General features: G+C 38.4%; 1 protein-coding gene across 1 annotated transcript; it reads left to right on the top strand.

The window, feature by feature from the left end:
• The first annotated feature begins 1,543 nt into the window (after positions 1 to 1,543).
• On the top strand, positions 1,544 to 20,171 carry LOC309391074 (A disintegrin and metalloproteinase with thrombospondin motifs 1-like). Its single transcript, XM_081951146.1, has 9 exons — positions 1,544 to 5,100; positions 7,728 to 8,074; positions 8,691 to 8,823; positions 10,248 to 10,415; positions 12,102 to 12,388; positions 14,954 to 15,137; positions 15,222 to 15,394; positions 17,026 to 17,201; positions 17,474 to 20,171. Exons 1-9 carry the CDS (start codon positions 4,500 to 4,502, stop codon positions 18,210 to 18,212), a joined length of 2,808 nt encoding a protein of 935 aa, XP_081807272.1. The 5' UTR covers positions 1,544 to 4,499; the 3' UTR covers positions 18,213 to 20,171.
• Positions 20,172 to 21,816: the final 1,645 nt, after the last annotated feature.

Below are 21,816 nucleotides of genomic sequence, written 5' to 3'. Positions count from 1 at the left end.
AGAAAAGGCACTTGAGGATCATGAATCTGATAAAGCAGCAGTACAAACTCCAGATGACACTCAGAGCCTTCGTGATGGTCTATAAATGTTTCATTATCTAATGTAACCTAAACAAAATAGTAAAAACCATAACATTAGTTATTCTGTATTGTATGAGTCTTTGAACTGGACTATAATATTATCTATCAATTTCAAGTATTATTTACAGATATTGGTAACTTACTTTTACTTTCTGATTTCATGGAACATATTAATACTTCATTTATGCAGCAATAAACAACTGCTACCATTCAATAAACAGCATCTTCTCACGACAATCCAGATTTGTAAAGCCATGCAATATATCAATATGAAATTGGCAAAATTCCACATTACTGTGGTAGTACAATTCATATGAATATTTAAAAACATTAATTCATTCGTGATTATTTTCCTGAAGTTAGTGAGCCATCTGGTGGTTTAGATCATAAACTTCACTTCTTATTTTTCTATTTTTAAGTTTTTTTTTCCAATCGCTGACATGTTCAGCACGTTTTGAAACAGGTATACAGCTTAAAAAGTGAGAATGCTATAATAATTTTTTTCATTGTCTACACATGATAGTCTGAATTTTATCAACAGAATTAGAATTGTGTATACAATTCTAGAACTAGCAAGCACTAATTAATAGCATAGGAAGAACATAGGGCAGTCCAGCTGCATACAAATTATTTCATAAACTTTCCAGTGTGTCAGACATCCCTCAGAAACTCAGTTATGGGGTTAATTTATAAAGCCACTTAATGTGGGGAAAATATTCTTATTTCCTTCAAAACTCTCCATGAGATGGTTTGACTGAACAATATTTCAGTTTAAAAGTTTATTTGCACATTACAACTAAATAAACAACTACAAGAAATGTGTACAAATTCTTTCATCTTGGATGTGACTGACTCAATCTGCACCATTCTCAGTCCAAACAATAGTGGGTTCACAGATTGCACTAATTTGTATGACTCCTTAACTCTCACTTAGCATAATATTTGAATGTAATGTGTTAAACATAATTTATGGTATAACGTTTGTCACTATTTTCTATTTTAAAAAGTAAGATACACTGAATTACTACCTGGAAGTAAATGTACTGGAATTCAACAGGACTTGCTTTGGGGCAGTGACACAACAATATTATATATTCTGTTAGTTGTCTATTATTCCTACCATAACCAAATGTTTTTAAATCTTAAATTAAATTCCATAGCTTTCAATGAAACTTAAGCATGGCTTCATTTGTAATGAGTTTAATTATGAAAGAAGTTCCTTTAACAGCACAATCTCAGATTATTAGGCACTTCAACCATAGGCTGGTTATGAAATTTATACCACATGTAAAATATGCCTCATGTGCAAGGTAATTTATAGCGTAATTCTTACCTAAGATAAAGATTCTCCTTGCACATATGGGCTAATCGTTCCCGACTCTAGGGGGAGGTGCTCATCTCTGTTTCAAAGCTGAAGAGCTAGTGCTGTCCGAAGACGTCTCCGTGGTCATGTGGCCAGCATGACTAAATGCCAAAGGCGCACTGAATGCTGTTACGTTACCTATATATGTATTATAAATACATTCTGATTTAATCTTAAATTCATGTTTACATAACATTTAGTATTTTAATACAAAAATGTATCAGTGTTTTCATTCATTTGATAGTTTCTTATATAACATACATATATTTACAGGTCTGTTTTGCAAAATACTGAAAGCAATAGCACTTAGACTTATATACCACCTCGGTGCTTTACAGCCCTCTAAACAGTTTACAGATAAGAAAAATATTAATGCTTCCAAAAGAAACTAAATCCATACAGTTGTAAAACATTAAGAAACTGGTGGTTTTTAATGCTTAGAGTGCCATCTGGTGGAAAAAAAATACTTTAATTTCAAAATAGTTTTAAGGTGGTCTGCATTTTTTAAACTATCAATATAGTACTGAGTACGTGATCATAAAAGTATTTGATAAGTAGCTAGTTTGCTGAATTTTCAATAGGGAGATAGATAATTAGATTGAAACCAAAGATATACTAATGCTAGTAATTTTAGGTTGTAAAATACCTTTTTAAGGAAATCTATACACATTGGTTCAATTTGTAGGATATTTGCTAGGAGCTGGGCACTAAGCTTGAAAAGATTTGCTTCATATTAAGTATGCTTATGAAAACAGTGAAAACAAACTTTATTCATTTTGGATTATATCCTACAGATTTCAAGGTACTTATTTTCAAGAAAAAATAACAGGAGTGGATTACATCATTTTTCCAAATTAATAAATTAACACAAAAAAATTGTTCTAATCAAAACTCACAATTTTATAGGTGGCTCCAGGAAAATAAAAATGAGACAATCAAATTTTAAATTAAATACTATTTCTCTTTTCTTAGATATTACACAGAATTTTTAGTCTGTTTGCTAACACTCCATAGTAACATATTTAAAAGGGATAAATCCAGCGTATTCTAAATGTTTGTGCTGATACAAATATATCTTATGAAATAATTATAGTTTCTCTCACTAATGCTGCGGGCTCAGTGGATAAAAAAGCTAATAATCCTGTAGATCTTGTTTAAATATATTATCCTTGTCCAACAATAAGCAAAAATAACAGATGAAAAAAACTTGTATCTAATAAAATAAAACCCTGAAAGAAAAGCTTGACAATTGAAATGTTCAGTCAAAGGGTTTTTAATATAGTGCAGACTTTTGGGAGGAAGGAAAACACTGTTAAAGTGATGGAAAAAGAATTATAATGAAAGAATGGAAGATAAATTATGGCATGAGACTGGTTTATAACAAAAATACCCATGCAGGAAATACTAATTATACAACAATAACCTATGTATGTATGTATGTATGTATGTATGTATGTATGTATGTATGTATGTATTCAACTGTGATGCAAGAATAGCCATGGCCTTTGGATCTAGGGAGCAAATCCCTACAGGCAGATGGCAACAGTGAAACGTGGTCTTTGTACAAAGGCCAAATGAAAAAAAAAAACCCACTATGAATATTACTCTTATGTACAGATGACGCAATAGTAAACTTTGGAACCAAAGCATTACTTATTCCAGACGTGTCTCGGGGAAGAGTCTTTATCCTAAGTCTCTAGAAGCCTATCTTAACTGGGATGGGGGAATGCAGAAACCATGCAATCAAAACAGAAATCCCAAGACTGATGCATACAAAGAATTAAGTGGATTAGCTGTACTGCTAGAGCTCGTTTGGAAAACTGTACCTGCGTAAGTGTTTCTGCTCTTACCTAAAAAGAATATGTGCTTCCAATCTATGGGTATGTAACAGTCTATACATGCAGGCTATAATAGTACAGTAGATACAATTAGAACTATAAAGGGAAAAAAAAACCTAGAAGTAACTTTCTGCTTACAACTAATCAAGATCCCTTGAATACATGCTATTCCTTTAAGTAAGTTTCTTGGAACCAAATAATAAGAGCTTTGTTTTTAGGTCCAAAACAGAAAGGTGTAAATATTGTGCCTTGGTTCTCTGTGCTTTCTTCTTTGAAACATTACCCAGTGTTTCACTAGGTGAGATGAACACAATAAAAAGTCACTTCATGTAGTGGATACCTATGAATGCAGGACACGCGGTGCCCTCCCATTCACCTGTTCTATCACTGATGTATATTGAGCAATTGTGCTACTACAGCCATTAGTTTTAGGAAACTTTTCCGAAGCGTACAACATCCATCTAACGTGTAAAATATCTCGTACCCTTTCATTCGTGCTCTGCTGTCCTAAAAACCTTGGCTCTCAAAAGGGCTTGGAATAGCCAGGGCGGTGGAAGGAAAAAGGACCTGGCACAGAACTAGAATGGAAGGGATTCAAGGAAATCTCCCCCTCCTGGAAAAAGAAACCGCAGCAGCTCCTACGCCGGAAAACTTGAGTTGCAGAGGAGCGTAAGCTGTGCTGGGGGAAAAAGTAAAAGGACTGCCAGGCAGGGTAGTTTGGGGGGAATAGTAGCGTGAACGGGTAAAAAAGAAGCAGTTATCTCCCCCCCCCCCCCTCAACTTATATGTTCTCTCTTCGGGCAATCTACGGCTGATCGCCAGAGAGGCGGGCAGGGGTACCGTTGCCGCGCTGACTTTACGCACAAATGAGCTCAAGCCGATTCCCGCCTCCACGGCAGAGGGGGGGTAGGGGGGGGGCGGACCTTCTCCTTATAAGTGCAAGCGCGCGCTGCCTTCGCTCCCATACTCGAGGCGAAGAGCCGAGGCTCGCTTTATCTCTAGGACTTTGCCAGTGAATTCAGGGCGCGGAAGGAGCCCCTGCAGTGCTCTTCTCCGCCTAGGCCGTTACAAGCAGCGCATTTAGTTCGGGCTCTAAAGGGTTCGGCAGACGTGCTGCAAAGGCGCCATTTGCTTGCCATTTTCAACGTTTTCAACACTCCTCATCGTTAATTTGTTCTTTATTTCCCCCTCTTGTCGCCTCGCGCGCTGCGGTGCAGCATGAAGGGAGCTAAGGCATGCCTGGCGCTGAGCACGCTGCTGCTCTCGCTGGGTGCTCGAGGCGGCCCTTCTTCGCCCCGAGAGGAGGAGCTGGTGGTGCCCGTAAAAGTGGATTCCCAGCGAGCGGCCGACGAGCAGTTCTACCGCTTGGACGCCTTTGGCGAGCACTTCAGTTTGGAGCTGAAGCCCGACTACAGCTTCTTAGCTCCGGCTCTGACGTTCCAGTATGTTGGCAGCCGCCCCCGAGGCCGGAGGGAGGAAGAGGAGGCGGCCTACCAAAAGCTCGGCGCGAACTTGGCCAGCTGCTTCTATTCCGGCACGGTCAATGGGGATCCGGCCTCGGCCGCAGCGCTCAGCCTCTGCGGCGGGATCCGCGGCGCCTTCTACTTGCGCGGCTCAGAATATCTCATTCAGCCAGCCAACGTCTCCCAGGCTGCAGGAGGGGAGCAGTCTCAGCTCCACCTCCTGAGCCGTTCTCGGCAGAGCCCCGTCCCCCGTGGCAGCGGTGCTAAGTGCGAGGTGCCCGACTCCGACGAAACTTCGGTCTCCAAAGGGCGGCACCGAGGGGAAAAGCAGCAGGCGGACTACGCGACCCGCGCAGGTATTACTCTCCCTGCACCGCTCCTCTCTTCGTCGCCCTTGTCCGAGTAAGGAGCATAGCTCTTGGGAGCAGCATTGACGATGCTACGGGTGCTCGGAATGGTCCAAAAATCACGTTTCGACGTGCTGCTATTGGTCACTCTAAAAGATGAGGTCATAAATGGAAGCGTTTAAAAAAAGTACTACATTGATGTGAATTTCATGCCTTTTCATGTTGGAAAGTGGTAGGATTAGGGGAGTTGTTGTTGATTCGGGGTATCTACGTTAAATTAGCGATTTCTCGAATCCAGCTATTTGGAGGGAAGTCGAATATTTTGATTGTAATGGACAGAATTTCCCAATAGTCTCAGGCTAAGGATTTACGAATGGGAGCAAATCCGGTGAAATACGTGGGCTTAACTGTCTGGAGATTCTCAGCCATCCAGGTCATAGTTGTCCCAAAGGTGCATTTTCAAGAGGCAGCTGGATTTTCTTGGAAGACGTTTCGCTTCTCATCTTCAGAGCTGAAGAAAAAGCACCTTTGAGACACGTGGGATTAACGTTTCTCTATAAACACAGGAGAAGATACTTAAAGTGGAGAAGTCTCGGGTGTGAGGCCGCCTTAGGCTAAATAATGTTTGACATACGATTAGTGAAAGACATTTTGTAACAAACATTTCAGACGTTACTGGTTGATGACAGCTTGTGCATGTCTACTCCAAAATGGTCCTTCTGAACCTGTATTTTGTGAGATGCACTTAAAATGAGATTATAATACTTAATGCAATAAGGAAAATGCAGCCCAAAACAAGAATGCCCTACATGGAAAATGTGTGCCTGAATTTGCATCATATGGCTTACTGAATTCACCTAGTTATCTGGTGCAGTGCATATATGTTTCATATATATGGTCTGTGTATTCATGGTAAGCTGAAATATGATTAGCTGGTTTATGGTTTAGATTGTTGAATCATACTTTGATAGTGTGAATACTGTAGTGTGTAGCTGTTTAAAGATAATATGAAAATACACTTGCAATCAAAGGGATATATTTTCTCACTGAACATAATGTGATGTCTACTTAGAATTCCACTGAGTTAAATGCAGCAAAAGAAAGAATACATAAGATTCTACTGTTGTTATAACATTGTCAGTCAAAGCGCAATTCAGTTAAAACTTGGTTTGCATGTCTCGGTTTACAATGCTCTACTCACTCTTAATTAGGAAATTGGAGTTATTCTGCTCTCTCTAATTACTTTTAGTTCCATTGGTAAGTATCAATACCTAGAATCTAGACCCTAGTTGAATATCCCAAGGGGATTATTTCTCTACTATTTTACATTGTAATTTATACAATGTTAGGTTTTAGATCTACCTAGCATAATAATCACTAGAGCTAGTCTCAAAAAACTAAGCAAATTTGGAAAAAATCCTAGAAGGCAAAGTACTCCCATATTTTTGGCAAGAAAACTAGACAGATGTGTTCAGATACATTCAAAGGCAAGTTCAGGTCAAAGAGGACTTTAAAGCTTTTGGTTATATTCATATAAAGGTATCATAAAGTTTCTTTAATCTGATGCCTTCTATATATATTTGATTCCAACTTCCATAATTGATAGCCATTGGCCCCTCCGCCTTTTTGGAATTGCAAAAAATATTTGCAGGATGCTAGCTTGCAGAATACTTGGAATTAAAAATGTGTAATATTTACCAATTTTGGAACAGACGATTCTGAAGATCTTTATGCTAAACCCCATCTAGATTATGCTGTTTTGGGATGCTGTTTGGTGCTGATTCAAGGACAGTCCACTCTCAGATCCTCTTGAAATCAACTTTATTATTGTACTGGCTTCCCATGCAGAAAGCCACAAACATAAGATCTTAATATGTAGGATTTTTATGTGACAACAAACATGTTTTTTATGGGAAAGCATATCTTTTAAGTACTGTAATTCCTTTTTAACAGAGAAGTCTCAAGTTGAACTGCATTCTTGATTAATTCATTTAACACATCTGTGTAGTTACCTCAACAGCCAAATAGAAGTGATTTACTACTCCCATTCTTCCAGCATGATTATTTTTTTAGTTCCCAATCAATTGATGTCCCTGAAGAACTCCCATCCAACTTCAGGCCAGGCATAAACCTTGCCAGACCCATCCAATGGGACACCTACATAACTGAAGTACATTTCGTTGTAGCAAGTTGAAACTCCTTTCTATTTGATTACTAAACAGGAACTGGAAACTGGAGAAACAAAGGGGGGTATTTCCGTTTCCATGCCCTTGGGAAATTTTGGATCAGATCCAGGCAAAGTCTTTCATTTCAGTAATTTTAATATTTAAGGAGGATCGCTATGAAAATGTATTGACAGCAGCAATGATTCATGTTGAAAATCCTCAATGGAAATATTTCTTAATAAGCAGTCTGAGGATTTAACCCTTTCTAGTAGGGTTAACATTCATTACTATTCTTTTAAAACTTTTTAAAAAGTTTTATTTAAAATGAATAAAAAAGAATGGGCTGTTTAGATAATCTTTGTGATTCCCATTCTGGCTTGGTAGTGGTTGATTATAATTTGCCAGTTGTATAAATACTGTTGGGAAATATTGGTAATATATATTTCTTACATTTTGCTTTTTTTAATATAGAAAATAGACGTATAAGGAAGAAAAGATTTGTGTCAAGCCCCCGCTATGTGGAAACTTTGCTTGTAGCAGACCAATCTATGGCAGAGTTCCATGGCAGTGGACTGAAGCACTACCTTCTCACACTCCTGTCTGTGGCTAGTAGAATGTACAAGCATCCCAGTATCCGGAACCCTATTAATTTGGTGGTGGTGAAAATAATAGTCATCTATGATGAGCAAAAGGGGCCTGATGTATCTTCAAATGCTGCTCTCACTTTAAGGAATTTTTGTAACTGGCAGAAGCAACATAATCCTCCCAGTGACCGGCACGCAGAACATTATGATACTGCAATTCTTTTTACCAGACAGGTAAGGCGAAATATGGGAAAGACTGGATATTTATAGGTTCCAGTTAATGTAATTTGAACTTTCTTCAATCAGTAGATTCAAAAATACTTCTTTTACTTTTACATTTTTTAATTTGAAATATTTCAAAGAGCATGTCAAAAGTGTGGTTTCTTGGAATGAGCTGGTGCTATAAATTTAATTTGTTACACCTTTAATAGTGTTATTAAATAGTGAACAAAAATATTTGTTGAGTGTTTGATTAGGAAGCTTTATTGTTGCATGACCATGAACATCCAGTTTCTTTCAAGCATTAAGAAGAGGTTTCAAGTCTCTCCCTTGACAAATAGCTGTAAAAATTGAGTAGAGACTATTGTTATCATGTAAAATGTGAGATAATGAAATAGTTCACTTAAATAATTCATCGAAATAGTACAGTAAACATCTGTTGTAGCTTGGTTGTAATGATACTGCAGTCATTATCATGTTCCTAATACTCCTTCCATATTGAATGACATTTTTATTTTATTTTTGAAGACTGTTATTTCCATTATGAAAGGAATATTGCCAAAATAATTTCATTCTGTCAAACAAGCTCCTGACCCAATTAATAATGAAAGTACATATTTTCTTCTTATAGGATCTCTGTGGTGCCAAAACATGTGACACTCTTGGGATGGCTGATGTGGGAACTGCTTGTGATCCAAATCGCAGTTGCTCTGTCATAGAAGATGATGGCCTGCAAGCTGCTTTTACAACCACTCATGAATTAGGTAATTGAAATTCAGGGGAAATTTGTGGCAAGCTTATTTGTTTTAAAAAACATGCCTTATCCTATTGGTCTGCAGTTAAGGCTTTAACTCAGTTGTTTCTTGGAGTTACTGTGGTCAAGTTCTCACCATGGTGCCTAGATTCTGCCATGTCAGACAAAAGTATTGGCTTCAGTCATTGTGTAATAAAATTTCAAATGTACGAAATCTAGATTGAGGCAAAAGGTTAGGCCATAACCTTTCTCCTAAACAGTGATTCTCAACCTCAGCGACATTAAGCTGTGTCAATTTCAATTCCCAAAGCTGGCTGGCGAATTCTGGGAGTTAAAGCCCACATATCTTAAACATTTTGAAGTTGAGAAACACTATCCCGGAATGTCCCAGAGGTTGTTTTTTTAATGCATAGTCATTCAGGTATATTCCACTTGTAGTATAAAGCATCAGAAGTCCAGGTTTTACCAACATTGGGACAAAACTATGAGCTAATTTTTTTCAGTATATGTGAAAAGGACTACTGAATATTGTAAAGAGATATTTTTCAGTGGCAAAAAGTAAATTCATTCAGGTTTCAGAGGGAAAGAAGTGACTGAGACTTTTAAAGTACACACACACACAAATCTTGTGTGTTAAATCGAAACCTGTATATACGATTTCTAATCACAGTTTGAGGTCAGAAAAAAAACTGAAAAATCTTTAAATTATCATATGGAGTAAAAGAGGAGGTGAACGTTTTTGATATCAGTTCTTACAAGCGAGCATAAAAACTCAGTGCTTAAAATAAAATAAAATATACAATATAATATTAAAGTATGTCTATAAGATTTTAATACTACTCTGATCCATCAGACTCCAAGCAATATAGAATTAAAAAATGCATGATAATGCAGTAAATTATATAATAGTTTACAATATAATTACATAATATTACACAATATATTAAATAATTCTTCCTGCCTAATCGAGGTTGGACTAGAAGACCTCCAAGGTCCCTTCCAACTCTATTATTCTATATAACAATCAACAGTAGGACAGTAATAGCTTCAAACAAAATTCATATTGTCATGTCACACTCAAACCAGAATTAGTCTCACAGTCCTCCAAAAAATCCACTCTTGACAAATTTCCATAACTCCATGAAAGTAAGGGCCACTTATGGACCAACTATTCTATGGAAAGCTACCATCCAAAAATGAGATCTTCAGCATGATGATTGAGGGACTTCAGCTTAATCTATCTGAGATAGAAGGCATCAAAGGTACAAAGGCCTCAAACCATATAAATAGAAGACAATCAATGGCTTGAATAGAACTCGGAATAAAATATTAACTAATGGTGGTGTCACATAGCAATGATAAGTCCAACTAGTAAGTTCCCATGCATGTTTTAATGTGTGATGAGTTCATCACTTTTTTCTCTTCTTTTTAAAGGCCATGTGTTTAATATGCCACATGATGATGCAAAGCAGTGTACCAGAATTAATGGTATAAATAGGGATTCCCATATGATGGCATCTATGCTTTCCAACTTGGATCGAAGCCATCCGTGGTCTCCATGCAGTGCATACATGATAACTACCTTTTTGGATAATGGTCATGGTAAGTTTTAAACATGCTGCTTATATTTCTAACAGAATTCCATTCAAAATGCTGGATTTTAATATTAGAATTAATTGCATTAAAATATTTTAAGTATTTTCAAATCAGTTAGAATAACATTAAATTGCAGCCACACAAATAAGATACCTTGTGGCACTGTCCCAAGAAATTTATTTTAGTCCAGAAGAAGTGAATCATAGCTTCATGGGAAAGACTAATACAACTGATGACCAGTGATGGCACCCATAATGCAAAGCGCACCCCCACATGCGCATGCGTGCACACATACACACACACACCATGCGTGGCACTGCTCACCTCCAAGCTGAGCTTGGTATTTCCTCCCGGGGCAGGGAGGAACTGGAAGTTTGAAGGCTTTCCGGGAGGCTGGGGAGGGCAAAAACGGCCTCCCCCAGAGGCCCTCCAGAAGCCAGAAACAGATCGTTTCCGAACTTCCAGTAGGCTTGTTGGGCCTGTTTTTCACCCTCCCCAGGCTCCGGAGGCTTTTCTGAAGCCTGGGAGGGCAAAAACGGCCTCCCCCGGTCCTCCGGAAGCCCAAAAATCATCTGGCTGGCATGCGTGCCGGCAGATATGGCTCCATGTGCCACCTGTGGTACATGTGCCATGGGTTTGCCCTCACGGTGATAGCATAATAATAATTTGCATATAAATGGCTGTATTACTAAATATTAGAAGTCTCGGACTTAGAATCATAGGATTGGAAGGGACCTTAGAAGTCTTCCAGTCCAATCTCTTGCCTAGGCAGGAGAACTTATTGGATCCTAGACAAATGTCTGTTCACTCTTTTCCATATCTTTCCCAAATGCCATAATGATGTTTCTTGGAAGCATTGGTCTAACTGAAAGGAAAGGAAATGCCTGGGTGATAAAGCTTGCCACTTGCTTATGTTCAAACATAAGTAGCAATTTAATGTTTGTAATGAACTATCAAAATCTTCCAAACTTACTTCACATACCTTATTTTTCGGAGTATAAGACGCACAGATTTTGAAGAGGCAAATTAAAAAAAAAAAGTTTTTGCACTCTGCAGACCTCTCAAAAATGGCCTGTTTTTCACAAAAACGGGCCCGTTTTTTGTTTTTTTACAGGCATGAATAGCCTTTAGGAGACCTGTAGAGTGCTCCGGGGGGGGGGCAAAAACGAGCAGAAAACACCCATTTGCAAAAGCATGCCCTTCCCCCCCCCCCAAAAAAAATGGCATAGATAGCCTTTAGGAGGCTTATAGAGTACTCCTGGGGGCTGGGGAAGGGCAAAATTGAGCAAAAAACAGCCCGTTTTTCGCTCATTTCTGCCCTCCCCAGCCTCCAGGAGCTCTCTGAAAGCCTCCTAAAAGCTATGCATGACCATTTTGGTGAAGGGGACAAGCTTTCTGGAGGCAAAAAAAATACTGTATTCAGTATATAAGATGCACCCAGATTTTCAGCTGCTTTTTTGAGGGAAAAAGATGTGTCTTATACGCCGAAAAATACAGTAACTTTATATTTGTAAACATTCTTTAAATTTAACCCAGAAAAGTTAACAGACTAAAATTTATCTTGTGAATTCACGAGTCAGGCATTTGAATAAGATATATTCTAATTTCTGTCATTTTTCAAAGAGTGACACCACAATATTTAAAAGAAAAATAGTCAAAAGTCACAATATGGTTTTTCTTTGTTATTTCCAGGTGAGTGTCTGTTGGACAAACCTCACAGGCCATTGCAGTTTCCTTCTGATCTTCCTGGCACAATGTATGATGCTAATAGACAGTGCCAATTTACATTTGGGGAGGAATCCAAACATTGTCCTGATTCTGCTAGCACATGTACAACTTTGTGGTGTACTGGTACTTCTGGTGGAGTGCTTATGTGCCAAACCAAACATTTTCCTTGGGCAGATGGTACCAGTTGTGGAGAGGGAAAATGGTGCATGAACAGCAAGTGCATTAATAAAACAGACAAGAAGCTATATGATGTAAGTCATGTGCTTGTAGTTGAATAAGATGAAAAATATTCTGAATTACTCAGGTTTAATTTTTAATTTAAAAATGTATTTTTTTTAAATTTTCCTTTTAAACTTTTATTTAATAAATATAAAGTGAATGAAATTTTGAAGTACCATTTGATGACTGTTGCAGAAAAATGTTACCAAAACAGTGTTTAAAATTAATTTGCCATTCAGTACTTAACAATAATGTATAAACATAACAAGTTATTATAAACCGTTATTGTTTCTGTTTTGATGATCTACCCTGGAATGATCTATAAATGAGAATACATTTTGTACCTCATATTTATCAGAAATACCCAGTATATAAGTATTGAAAAGAACTTTCATTAGATTCAATATGCATTAGTTATGAATAAAAGTACATAGGGTTTATTTTTCTTCGCTAGTTTTGAATAGCATGAAAGGGTGTTGCTTTACCTTGAAGGCCTAAAGCACCACAGTTATAAAACATGTTAGGTAAATAATAGAATCATAACTATTTCTAAATTTTATGTCACCCTCCTCTTATAAAATGCTTTTTCAAGTTGTTTTAGTACAGCGGTTCTCAAATAGTGGGGCGCGCCCCCCTGGGGGGGGCGCGAGGCTCTGTAAAGGGGGGCGCGAAGGCTCCCTTTCCATCTGGGTGCAACGGCGGTGGCGTGGGCGAGGCATAATATATCCCGCCTGGAAGTGGCAGCACTTCGGACTGTGGATTTTCATTGGAGCCGCGGGCTGGAGCTGTGCAAGAAGCCTGCTCGGGCGGGGGTGGGAGGGAGGGAGGGAAGCATGGCTGTCCCAGGCTTCCCTCCCTTCCCCCCCCCCCAGCCCAAGCAGACTTTTTGCACAGCTCCAGCCCGCGGCTCTGATGAGTCTCTGAGCAGTCCCCAGCGCTGCCACTTCAAGCCGGGATATATTCTGCCATGCCCTCGGCGGCGTCTTTATGCAGGTAGCTCGCCTCCCCGCCAGCAGCTCACCCGCAAGCATTCCGTCTGGAAGCGGAAGCGCAACAGCCGCTGTTGGGGAAGGGACAAAGGGGCGGCGGTCGCCCGATCTTGCCACCGCCACCCCTTCGCCCCTGGTAACGGCGACTGTTGTGCTGCTGCTTCCAGCTGGGATGCTGGAGGAGCTGCTGGCAGGGAGGGAGGGAAGAAAGGGAGGAGGGAGTAAGGATAGACAAGCAAGAGGGAAAGAGGAAAGAAGGCAAGCAGGCAGGAAGGAGGCAGAAGGAAGGAGGGAAGAATGGAACTGGAAGGGAGGCAGGGAAGGAGGGAGGGAGAAAGGAAGGATAGGAGGATAGGGAAAGAGGAAAGAAGGCAGGCAGGCAGGGTGAAAGAGGAAGGAGGGAACTGGAAGGGAGGCAGGAAGGAAGGGAAGGAGGAAGGGAGGGTGGAAGGAAGGATAGACAAGCAAGAGGGAAAGAGGAAAGAAGGCAAGCAGGCAGGAAGGAGGCAGAAGGAAGGAGGGAAGAATGGAACTGGAAGGGAGGCAGGGAAGGAGGGAGGGAGAAAGGAAGGATAGGAGGATAGGGAAAGAGGAAAGAAGGCAGGCAGGCAGGGGGAAAGAGGAAGGAGGGAACTGGAAGGGAGGCAGGAAGGAAGGGAAGGAGGAAGGGAGGGTGGAAGGAAGGATAGACAAGCAAGAGGGAAAGAGGAAAGAAGGCAAGCAGGCAGGAAGGAGGCAGAAGGAAGGAGGGAAGAATGGAACTGGAAGGGAGGCAGGGAAGGAGGGAGGGAGAAAGGAAGGATAGGAGGATAGGGAAAGAGGAAAGAAGGCAGGCAGGCAGGGGGAAAGAGGAAGGAGGGAACTGGAAGGGAGGCAGGAAGGAAGGGAAGGAGGAAGGGAGGGTGGAAGGAAGGATAGACAAGCAAGAGGGAAAGAGGAAAGAAGGCAAGCAGGCAGGAAGGAGGCAGAAGGAAGGAGGGAAGAATGGAACTGGAAGGGAGGCAGGGAAGGAGGGAGGGAGAAAGGAAGGATAGGAGGATAGGGAAAGAGGAAAGAAGGCAGGCAGGCAGGGGGAAAGAGGAAGGAGGGAACTGGAAGGGAGGCAGGGAGGGAGGGAAGAAAGGGAGGAGGGAGTAAGGATAGACAAGCAAGAGGGAAAGAGGAAAGAAGGCAAGCAGGCAGGAAGGAGGCAGAAGGAAGGAGGGAAGAATGGAACTGGAAGGGAGGCAGGGAAGGAGGGAGGGAGAAAGGAAGGATAGGAGGATAGGGAAAGAGGAAAGAAGGCAGGCAGGCAGGGGGAAAGAGGAAGGAGGGAACTGGAAGGGAGGCAGGGAGGAAGGGAAGGAGGAAGGGAGGGTGGAAGGAAGGATAGACAAGCAAGAGGGAAAGAGGAAAGAAAGCATGTGACTACAGTGGGAGACGAGGAAAGACCGGTGTGCTATGTTATGCAAAGGTGTACTTATAACAATTTTGTAGACAAATTATACTATTTACAGTCGCGCGGCGGGGGGGGCGAAATGTTTTCTTCTTCCTAGGGGGGGCATGACAGAAAATAATTGAGAAGCACTGTTTTAGTATGCACATTTGTTTCCCTGTTTTGAATTGTAGATCCCTCTTCATGGAGGCTGGGGCTCATGGGAACCATGGGGAGAGTGTTCAAGAACATGTGGTGGAGGGGTGCAATATTCTGCGCGAGAATGTGATAGCCCAGTTCCAAAGAATGGAGGAAAGTATTGTGAAGGCAAGCGTGTGCAGTACAGGTCCTGTAATATTGAAGATTGTCCAGAGAATAGTAAGTTTTACATTATTTTATAAATGCAATTATAAAATAAAACATGAGGTTGCTGAGCCTGAACAATGTCTTCATAATTTACAGGCAAAACTTTCAGGGAGGAACAATGTGAGGCTCACAATGATATTTCCAAATCTTTTGGAACTAGCCTTGCAGTGGAATGGATACCTAAGTTTGCTGGAGTCTCTCCCAAAGATAGATGCAAGCTGGTTTGCCTTGCCAAAGGCACTGGATATTTTTTTGTTCTTCAACCAAAGGTGGGTACAAGTGCATGTGATATACATCAAACATTTTTATATGTGTTCATTAACTTTGACCGCTTGTAGAAATGATGAATAAAACTTTCTGTAATAAGCAAAGTAACATTTTATATCCAGACAAAGTTGGACACTTGCTGCCATCAGCTGTGATCATTCTTGGTATTCTAACAATGTATAGTATAATTACTAAACATTTTACTTCCAAAAAGCACTCAAACACTTTTGATTTGGTTTCTGTCATGAAGTTAACTAACAAAGCAAGTATAAAAAGCTTAAAAACCTAGATATATTTTTTCATCACACACAATATCAATTGGTTTGATAATCACTGAGGTGGTGGTGCGAAATGCTTCTAATTCAAATTGTTTTGAGTATTAAAATATCCTAAGTTCCAAATCATTGTTTCATGATCAAGTGTTTCAAGCTTGAAGCACTTCTGAAGCAATTAAGACAGTCCATTTTAGATGCTAAATGAGTTGCCTTTCTGTCAAAATGCAAATTGGGCATTTGCAATATTAACATAATTAGGTTGGTGGTGAAAAGCTACCAATACCCTTAAGAAATTAATAAAAAAACAGATTACTGTTTGTTTGTTTTATTCAAGAGTTGTATTTTTAGTTCTTTTTTTAATGCTTCCACACAATTTTAGGCCACCAGGAGCTGCTATTGCAAGATGGATAGTCAAATCAATCAGTATAAATATAATGTTTTTGGTGATAGAAAAGCTAAGACATCCAGATCTTGTTTTGGTCATGGGGGATATAAAGACACCTACTGAGAGTTGCATACCCCAACCTAGTTTAATTCCCATTTCTTGTCAGTCTGGAAAAGGTTGACTCTAACAAGATAATTGTTAATTATTTTTATCACCTTTTAGACACTTTACATGCACTTAACTACATCTAGCTCCTCAAAGCAGGAATTTTGCTACTTGTTCTCACAATACTTGTTCAGTAGTATGGAGAACTATAAATTTGGACGGAAAATTCTTCTTCCTCCCTTCCCAACAAGTTCATGCAGAATTTTTATTTCAGAATTGTTTTCCCAAGTTGTACAATCAATCTATTCCTACTCCAATTTCAGAAATATTTTCCATAATTAATTTTCTTTAGGAGTTGGATATATAATTTGAATATTGATAATACATATCTGTCATGCTGGGTTTTTGTCTAACATGTTTCAGAAGTGGGTTTCTTCTTACTCGATGTCTCCTGGACATCTTATTTTGCTATTTTGATTTTATTTGCATTTCCAAAACAAGATAATTTCAGAAATAGCGTTACATTGTCAAAAGGTACTACATTGGTCACTTTTTATCTTTGTTTATACATTCAGCTAAAACATGGCATTTTTTGGTCTTAATTTATTGAATAAACAGATTCATAAAAATTAAACTTTATAAATACAGTTTATAAGTATAGTTTATAGATAAGCTATATTCACAAATCATAATGAAATCATAATGGCACTATATCATAGCCCACATTAACATAATATATAAACCCCAATGACACTTTGATTTTAAAATAAAATTTAAAATAGATTAACTGACTGGGTTTTGTTCGGTACTTTAAAAATCTAATGATAAACTTTGTATAACTTCTAATCAAGCCTTCCTTGCTTTAAAGGTGGTAGATGGAACTTTATGCAGCCCAGATTCCACTTCAATCTGTGTTCAAGGGCAATGTATAAAAGCAGGTTGTGATCGTGTAATAGGATCCAGTAAGAAGTTTGATAAATGTGGCGTCTGTGGAGGCAACGGATCTACCTGCAAGAAAGTATCTCGAATGTTTTCTAATGTCAGGTGTGTTTTCATACTTTAGGAGTTGTTACCCTACTCATTATCATGAAAGACATTTTTTTTTCATTTGAATTGTTTTATGAAATCAGTATAGGAAGCAATGTTTCATATTGTAAATCAACTGCAGGTTGTATGTTAGTATATTATTTTAGTTACAAAGTTATCAAGATGCATTACTTCTTTATAAGATTCAACCTAAGTTATTGCGCATGATAGGAGTCCTTCATAATTAAGAGGTGCTGGTATTCAACAAGAACTCTTCTTCTTTCCTGTAGACCTGGTTACCATGACGTTGCTGTGATTCCTGTTGGGGCAACAAACATAGAAGTGAAGCAACGAAATCATAGGGGTACGCGGCAAGATGGAAGCTTCCTTGCAATCAAAGTAGCCGATGATACTTATATTCTCAATGGCGACTATACACTAACAACAATGGAGCAAGATATTACTTATAAAGGAAATGTTTTGAGATATAGTGGTTCATCTGCTTCTCTGGAAAGAATTCGTAGCTTCAGTCCACTGAAAGAACCATTAACAATACAGGTCCTTACTGTGGGCAATTCGTTTCGATCTAAAATCAAATATACCTATTTTATGAAGACATCAACACAGCCGGGTGCTGAGGAGCCTTTCAGTAAGACTGAATCTTTCAATGCAATCAAGGAGACAGTTTTATCTGAATGGATTATTGAAGAATGGAGAGAATGTTCTAAGTCATGTGGTACTGGCTTGCAGAAGAGATCTGTACAATGCAGAGACCTCACTGGACGACCTGCCTCAGACTGTGCAAAAGAACTCAAGCCAAGTGATGTACGACCATGTGCAAACACACCATGCCCACGATGGCAGCTAGGAAACTGGTCATTGTGTTCCAAGACATGTGGGAAGGGTTTCAAACAGAGGTTATTAAAGTGCATTTCTTTTGATGGTACAATTTTGACACATGAAAGCTGTGACCTTTCAAAAAAGCCAAAACATTTAAAGGACTTTTGTAATGTTACACTTTGCAGCTAAACTATAATAGAAATCTAAAGATATATATATATATATATAAGTATGTACGTATGTATGTATATTCAGACCAAAGCACTGAAATTGAAGTGAGAGGTAGCAACTATAATTTGTGCATGGAAATTCAGAGTAGAGTCACTCAGATGGGATAGTGGAAATATTATGAGATGGTGTTAAATCATGGTGGAGTGGGAAGGAATCCCGTCAGTATGAACAGTAGATAAAAATGCCAGCTTAGTTGCTAGCAAACTCAGAAACAGACATCTCTTAATCTTAGTTTTTTTACAAGTTAAGCAGCAAGTATGCCATGGCCAAAACAAATTTAAGGAAACGTTTGCATTCTAGCAGGAAGAGCATTTTTTCCCCCACTTCTGGAAAGTTTGTTGTGGTACTGATAAAATTCCTTTCCTGATCAAGTGGGGAAGAAAAAAGGCAGTTTTTAATTATTGGTCAGGTCTTGCCTACCTCACATGTAACAAACCCCACATTATTTAAAGAGACTTTGAATTATATTTTTCATGAAGAGGCAAAACAAGTAGTCCTGGATGCTTAAAATTCCAAACATTAGAATGTATTTAATCTTTTTAAGAGATAACTTGCAGTTCAAAATCAGGAAGGAAGGAAAGAAAGGAAGAAAACAAAGAGAAGAAAGGAAGGAAGGGAAAGAAAAAGAAATATTCAAAATTTAACTCTCTTCCCTTTCCTTTATCATATTTGTTCCAAAATCAAACAGACCTTTGGAACACATGCATAATTTTTATATGAAATCTGGCTTCTTCATGAAGAAATAATATTGAGAAGCTGCCATTTCACATACACTAACAGTTGCCATGGTGGTCAGCAGTAACATGCTTACATACGACCTTTTGCAAACATAAAATTCCACTATAAATGGAACATCTCTTATTACAGCTTTCCATATCCAAATAAATTCCAGATGTGCTCAGACAATATAGCCAAATACTATGCTGGTTGGGAAATACAAGAGTTAACAGTCACAAGATATCTGGAAGACCCTTAAGTTGTCTCATTGCATCCAACAACTTTACACTGCTGAAATCACTTGTAAAGCAGGGAAAATCAAGCTGCAGGATAGCAGGTCCATCCACAGCAATTTTCCAGTATCTGCATATTTAAAGTTATTTGCTAGGCTATAGACTATGAGAGAATATGTCTCTTCATATGTATATAGTAAAATGTATTAGAAATGATGCATACTTTATAAGTACTTAAATTTTTTCCCTTCTGAGAAGGATTATAATTGATAACAAATGCATATACTGTAATGAATGTATTTATTTTTATATTTGTTGTCTAAAACAATTTCTTAAGTTATCACCTTCTTAAAGAAAAGACATATAACAAGATAGAGTATTTATGCAATATAATATGTTACTAGAAATAATAAACTTTGATTTTTTGAAATTGAGAGTTTTTATTTTATATAAATTCCTATCACATCTTCATAAAAATAGCTACTTTGATTTTATCACAAGGCATATGTTAAGATATACTTTGTACTTGCTAGCACCAAGCAGCAGAATAGGATTAGAGTAAATTAAGATCTAGATATTATCCCACTGAAATGCACATTGTATATCAATTCACCATTAATAGGAATTAATGTTGCGATCTACCTTTCATGCTTATCTGGATTTAATATAATTCAAATTGAAGTTAAGTAAACTAATCCTAGTCAATTTATGTTCCATTGAATTTCATGTTATACAAGGCAACCATTAGAAATTAAATTGTGTGGTAAACCTTTTATTTTTGCCATTTTATAATGAAAGCGCATCTGTTTACCTCATATCCTGAAGTCTCAAATTCTTGCTGTGAATTTTGAACATTATTGGAACTCTGAAATAGTTCATTTGATTGATGCTGTAAAAAGTGTCTGTGCAGCTGGATTTTAATCTTTTTATATTGCTGTTGTTGAGAAATAAAATTGAAATCAGATTATATGATAGATGATTGTATAGAATTACATACTCTAGAAATCAAATTTCCCTAAAAGTATAAAAGAATTTCTGGGTAAACATTACTAGGGTGCATACAAAACTCAAAAGGTACACTATTTTTCCATCCTGCTTGAAAATGAACACTTGCTATGATCATTCCCCTAAATTTAAATATTTTAAGTTATGTTCCATAGTATTGAGGACATTTTCTTACTTCCCAAGGATATCTTTTCCTTTTTTAAAAAAATTATATTTCAGACAAATGGAAAATCCTTTGATTGCTTTTTCTTCTGCCCCAAATCCTTCTTTCACATTATGGTTGAGTTCACACATTAGGCTAACCTATAAGATGGCTTGTTTTAATTTTGTGAAGATCATAAATCAAATTACTGAAGTTCGTAAACCATGATTTTTGGCATTGCAAGAATCCAGCCTAATTACTATATTTTATTCAGTAATTCAATATTAAATAAACCATAACTTAGTGTAATAAATGAACCATACCTATCTATTTTTGAATATAAACTAAGAACAAAAATATTAAAGTATCACCTTTAATCAAGTGGCAGCTTTTTGTTAGGGGGAACCAGGTTCCTTTTAGAATAAGTGGTTATGGAAATAACCAGGATTCAAGACATGAAAGGTTTTGTGGGTTTAAAAGATGACCTTGGGTAACACCAACAAACAATTCAGCTTCAGCAGATCTTACATAATATGACAACATTGGATTGCTCTTGTAGACATGCAGGAACTTGAACTTTGTAGCAGCTGCAGTTCTGGGCAATAGTGCAGAGTAAATAGTCATCAGAATGAGATGGTAAGGCCATGAGTGGCCATTGCTAATGCCTTCTGCTTCAAAAAGAGGCCATAAGTGATGTACCATCAGAAGTGTGTCTGTGGAGATTCTCAGTCAGGCAGGTCATAGTTGTCCCCAAAATGCTTTTTCAAGAGGCAACTGGACTTCCTTGTTTTTCTTTGAAGACGTTTTCCTTCTCATCCAAGAAGCTGAAGAAGCTTTTTGGATGAGAAGAAAAATGTCTCTTAAAAAACAAGAAAATCCAGTTTCCCCCTGAAAAAGCACCTTTGGGACATCAGGAGTGTGTCAAAGAGACTCCTGGATAATAGCTTCCACTAGTTTTTCAGCAGAAACTCAGTCCATGAGGAGCCAGCTCTTTCTGGGGAATAGCAGCCTATTTAAAGCTGTTGATACTGTCTTCGACTATTGACTTCTAAATCAACAGCCATTCCATCTTGGTTGAATCTTGGCATGGTTCTCCAAATCCAGACCCTTATATTTTACAGACATCAAATTAAAATTTCCATCACAGCTTTCATTTGTGCAGGAATATATACAATTTGGTATTGTGTGGATATTGATGTTGCCATTTTTCGAGTCAAGTGATCTCTCACATCTGCTTCATGTAGTATTTAAGAGGTGCAACAAATTGTGGCCCTCTTTCCCTTCCTTGTGTTCTTCCATATCATGGTATCTCACCCTGCCATACCCCATAGAAACTCACTCTTCACTCAGAAATGAGCAGAACCATGTAAAAATGATTCTTTTGATTCCAAACTCTCAAAGACAAATCAGAAGGATACCCTAGGTTTTGGTATTAAAAATCACTAACAGAACAAGTAGAGTTGTG

The sequence above is a fragment of the Natrix helvetica genome (assembly GCF_964273705.1).
Source record: "Natrix helvetica genome assembly, chromosome: 4".
NCBI lineage: Eukaryota > Metazoa > Chordata > Lepidosauria > Squamata > Natricidae > Natrix > Natrix helvetica.
This window is presented reverse-complemented; position numbering and strand designations above follow the sequence as displayed.

Coding starts and splice junctions, on each gene's coding strand:
- LOC309391074 (XM_081951146.1), top strand. CDS start 4,500: ATGAAGGGAGCTAAGGCATGCCTGGCGCTGAGCACGCTGCTGCTCTCG. Junction 5,101..7,727: donor GGACTACGCGACCCGCGCAG/GTATTACTCTCC, acceptor TTTTTAATATAG/AAAATAGACGTATAAGGAAG. Junction 15,138..15,221: donor TGAAGATTGTCCAGAGAATA/GTAAGTTTTACA, acceptor CATAATTTACAG/GCAAAACTTTCAGGGAGGAA.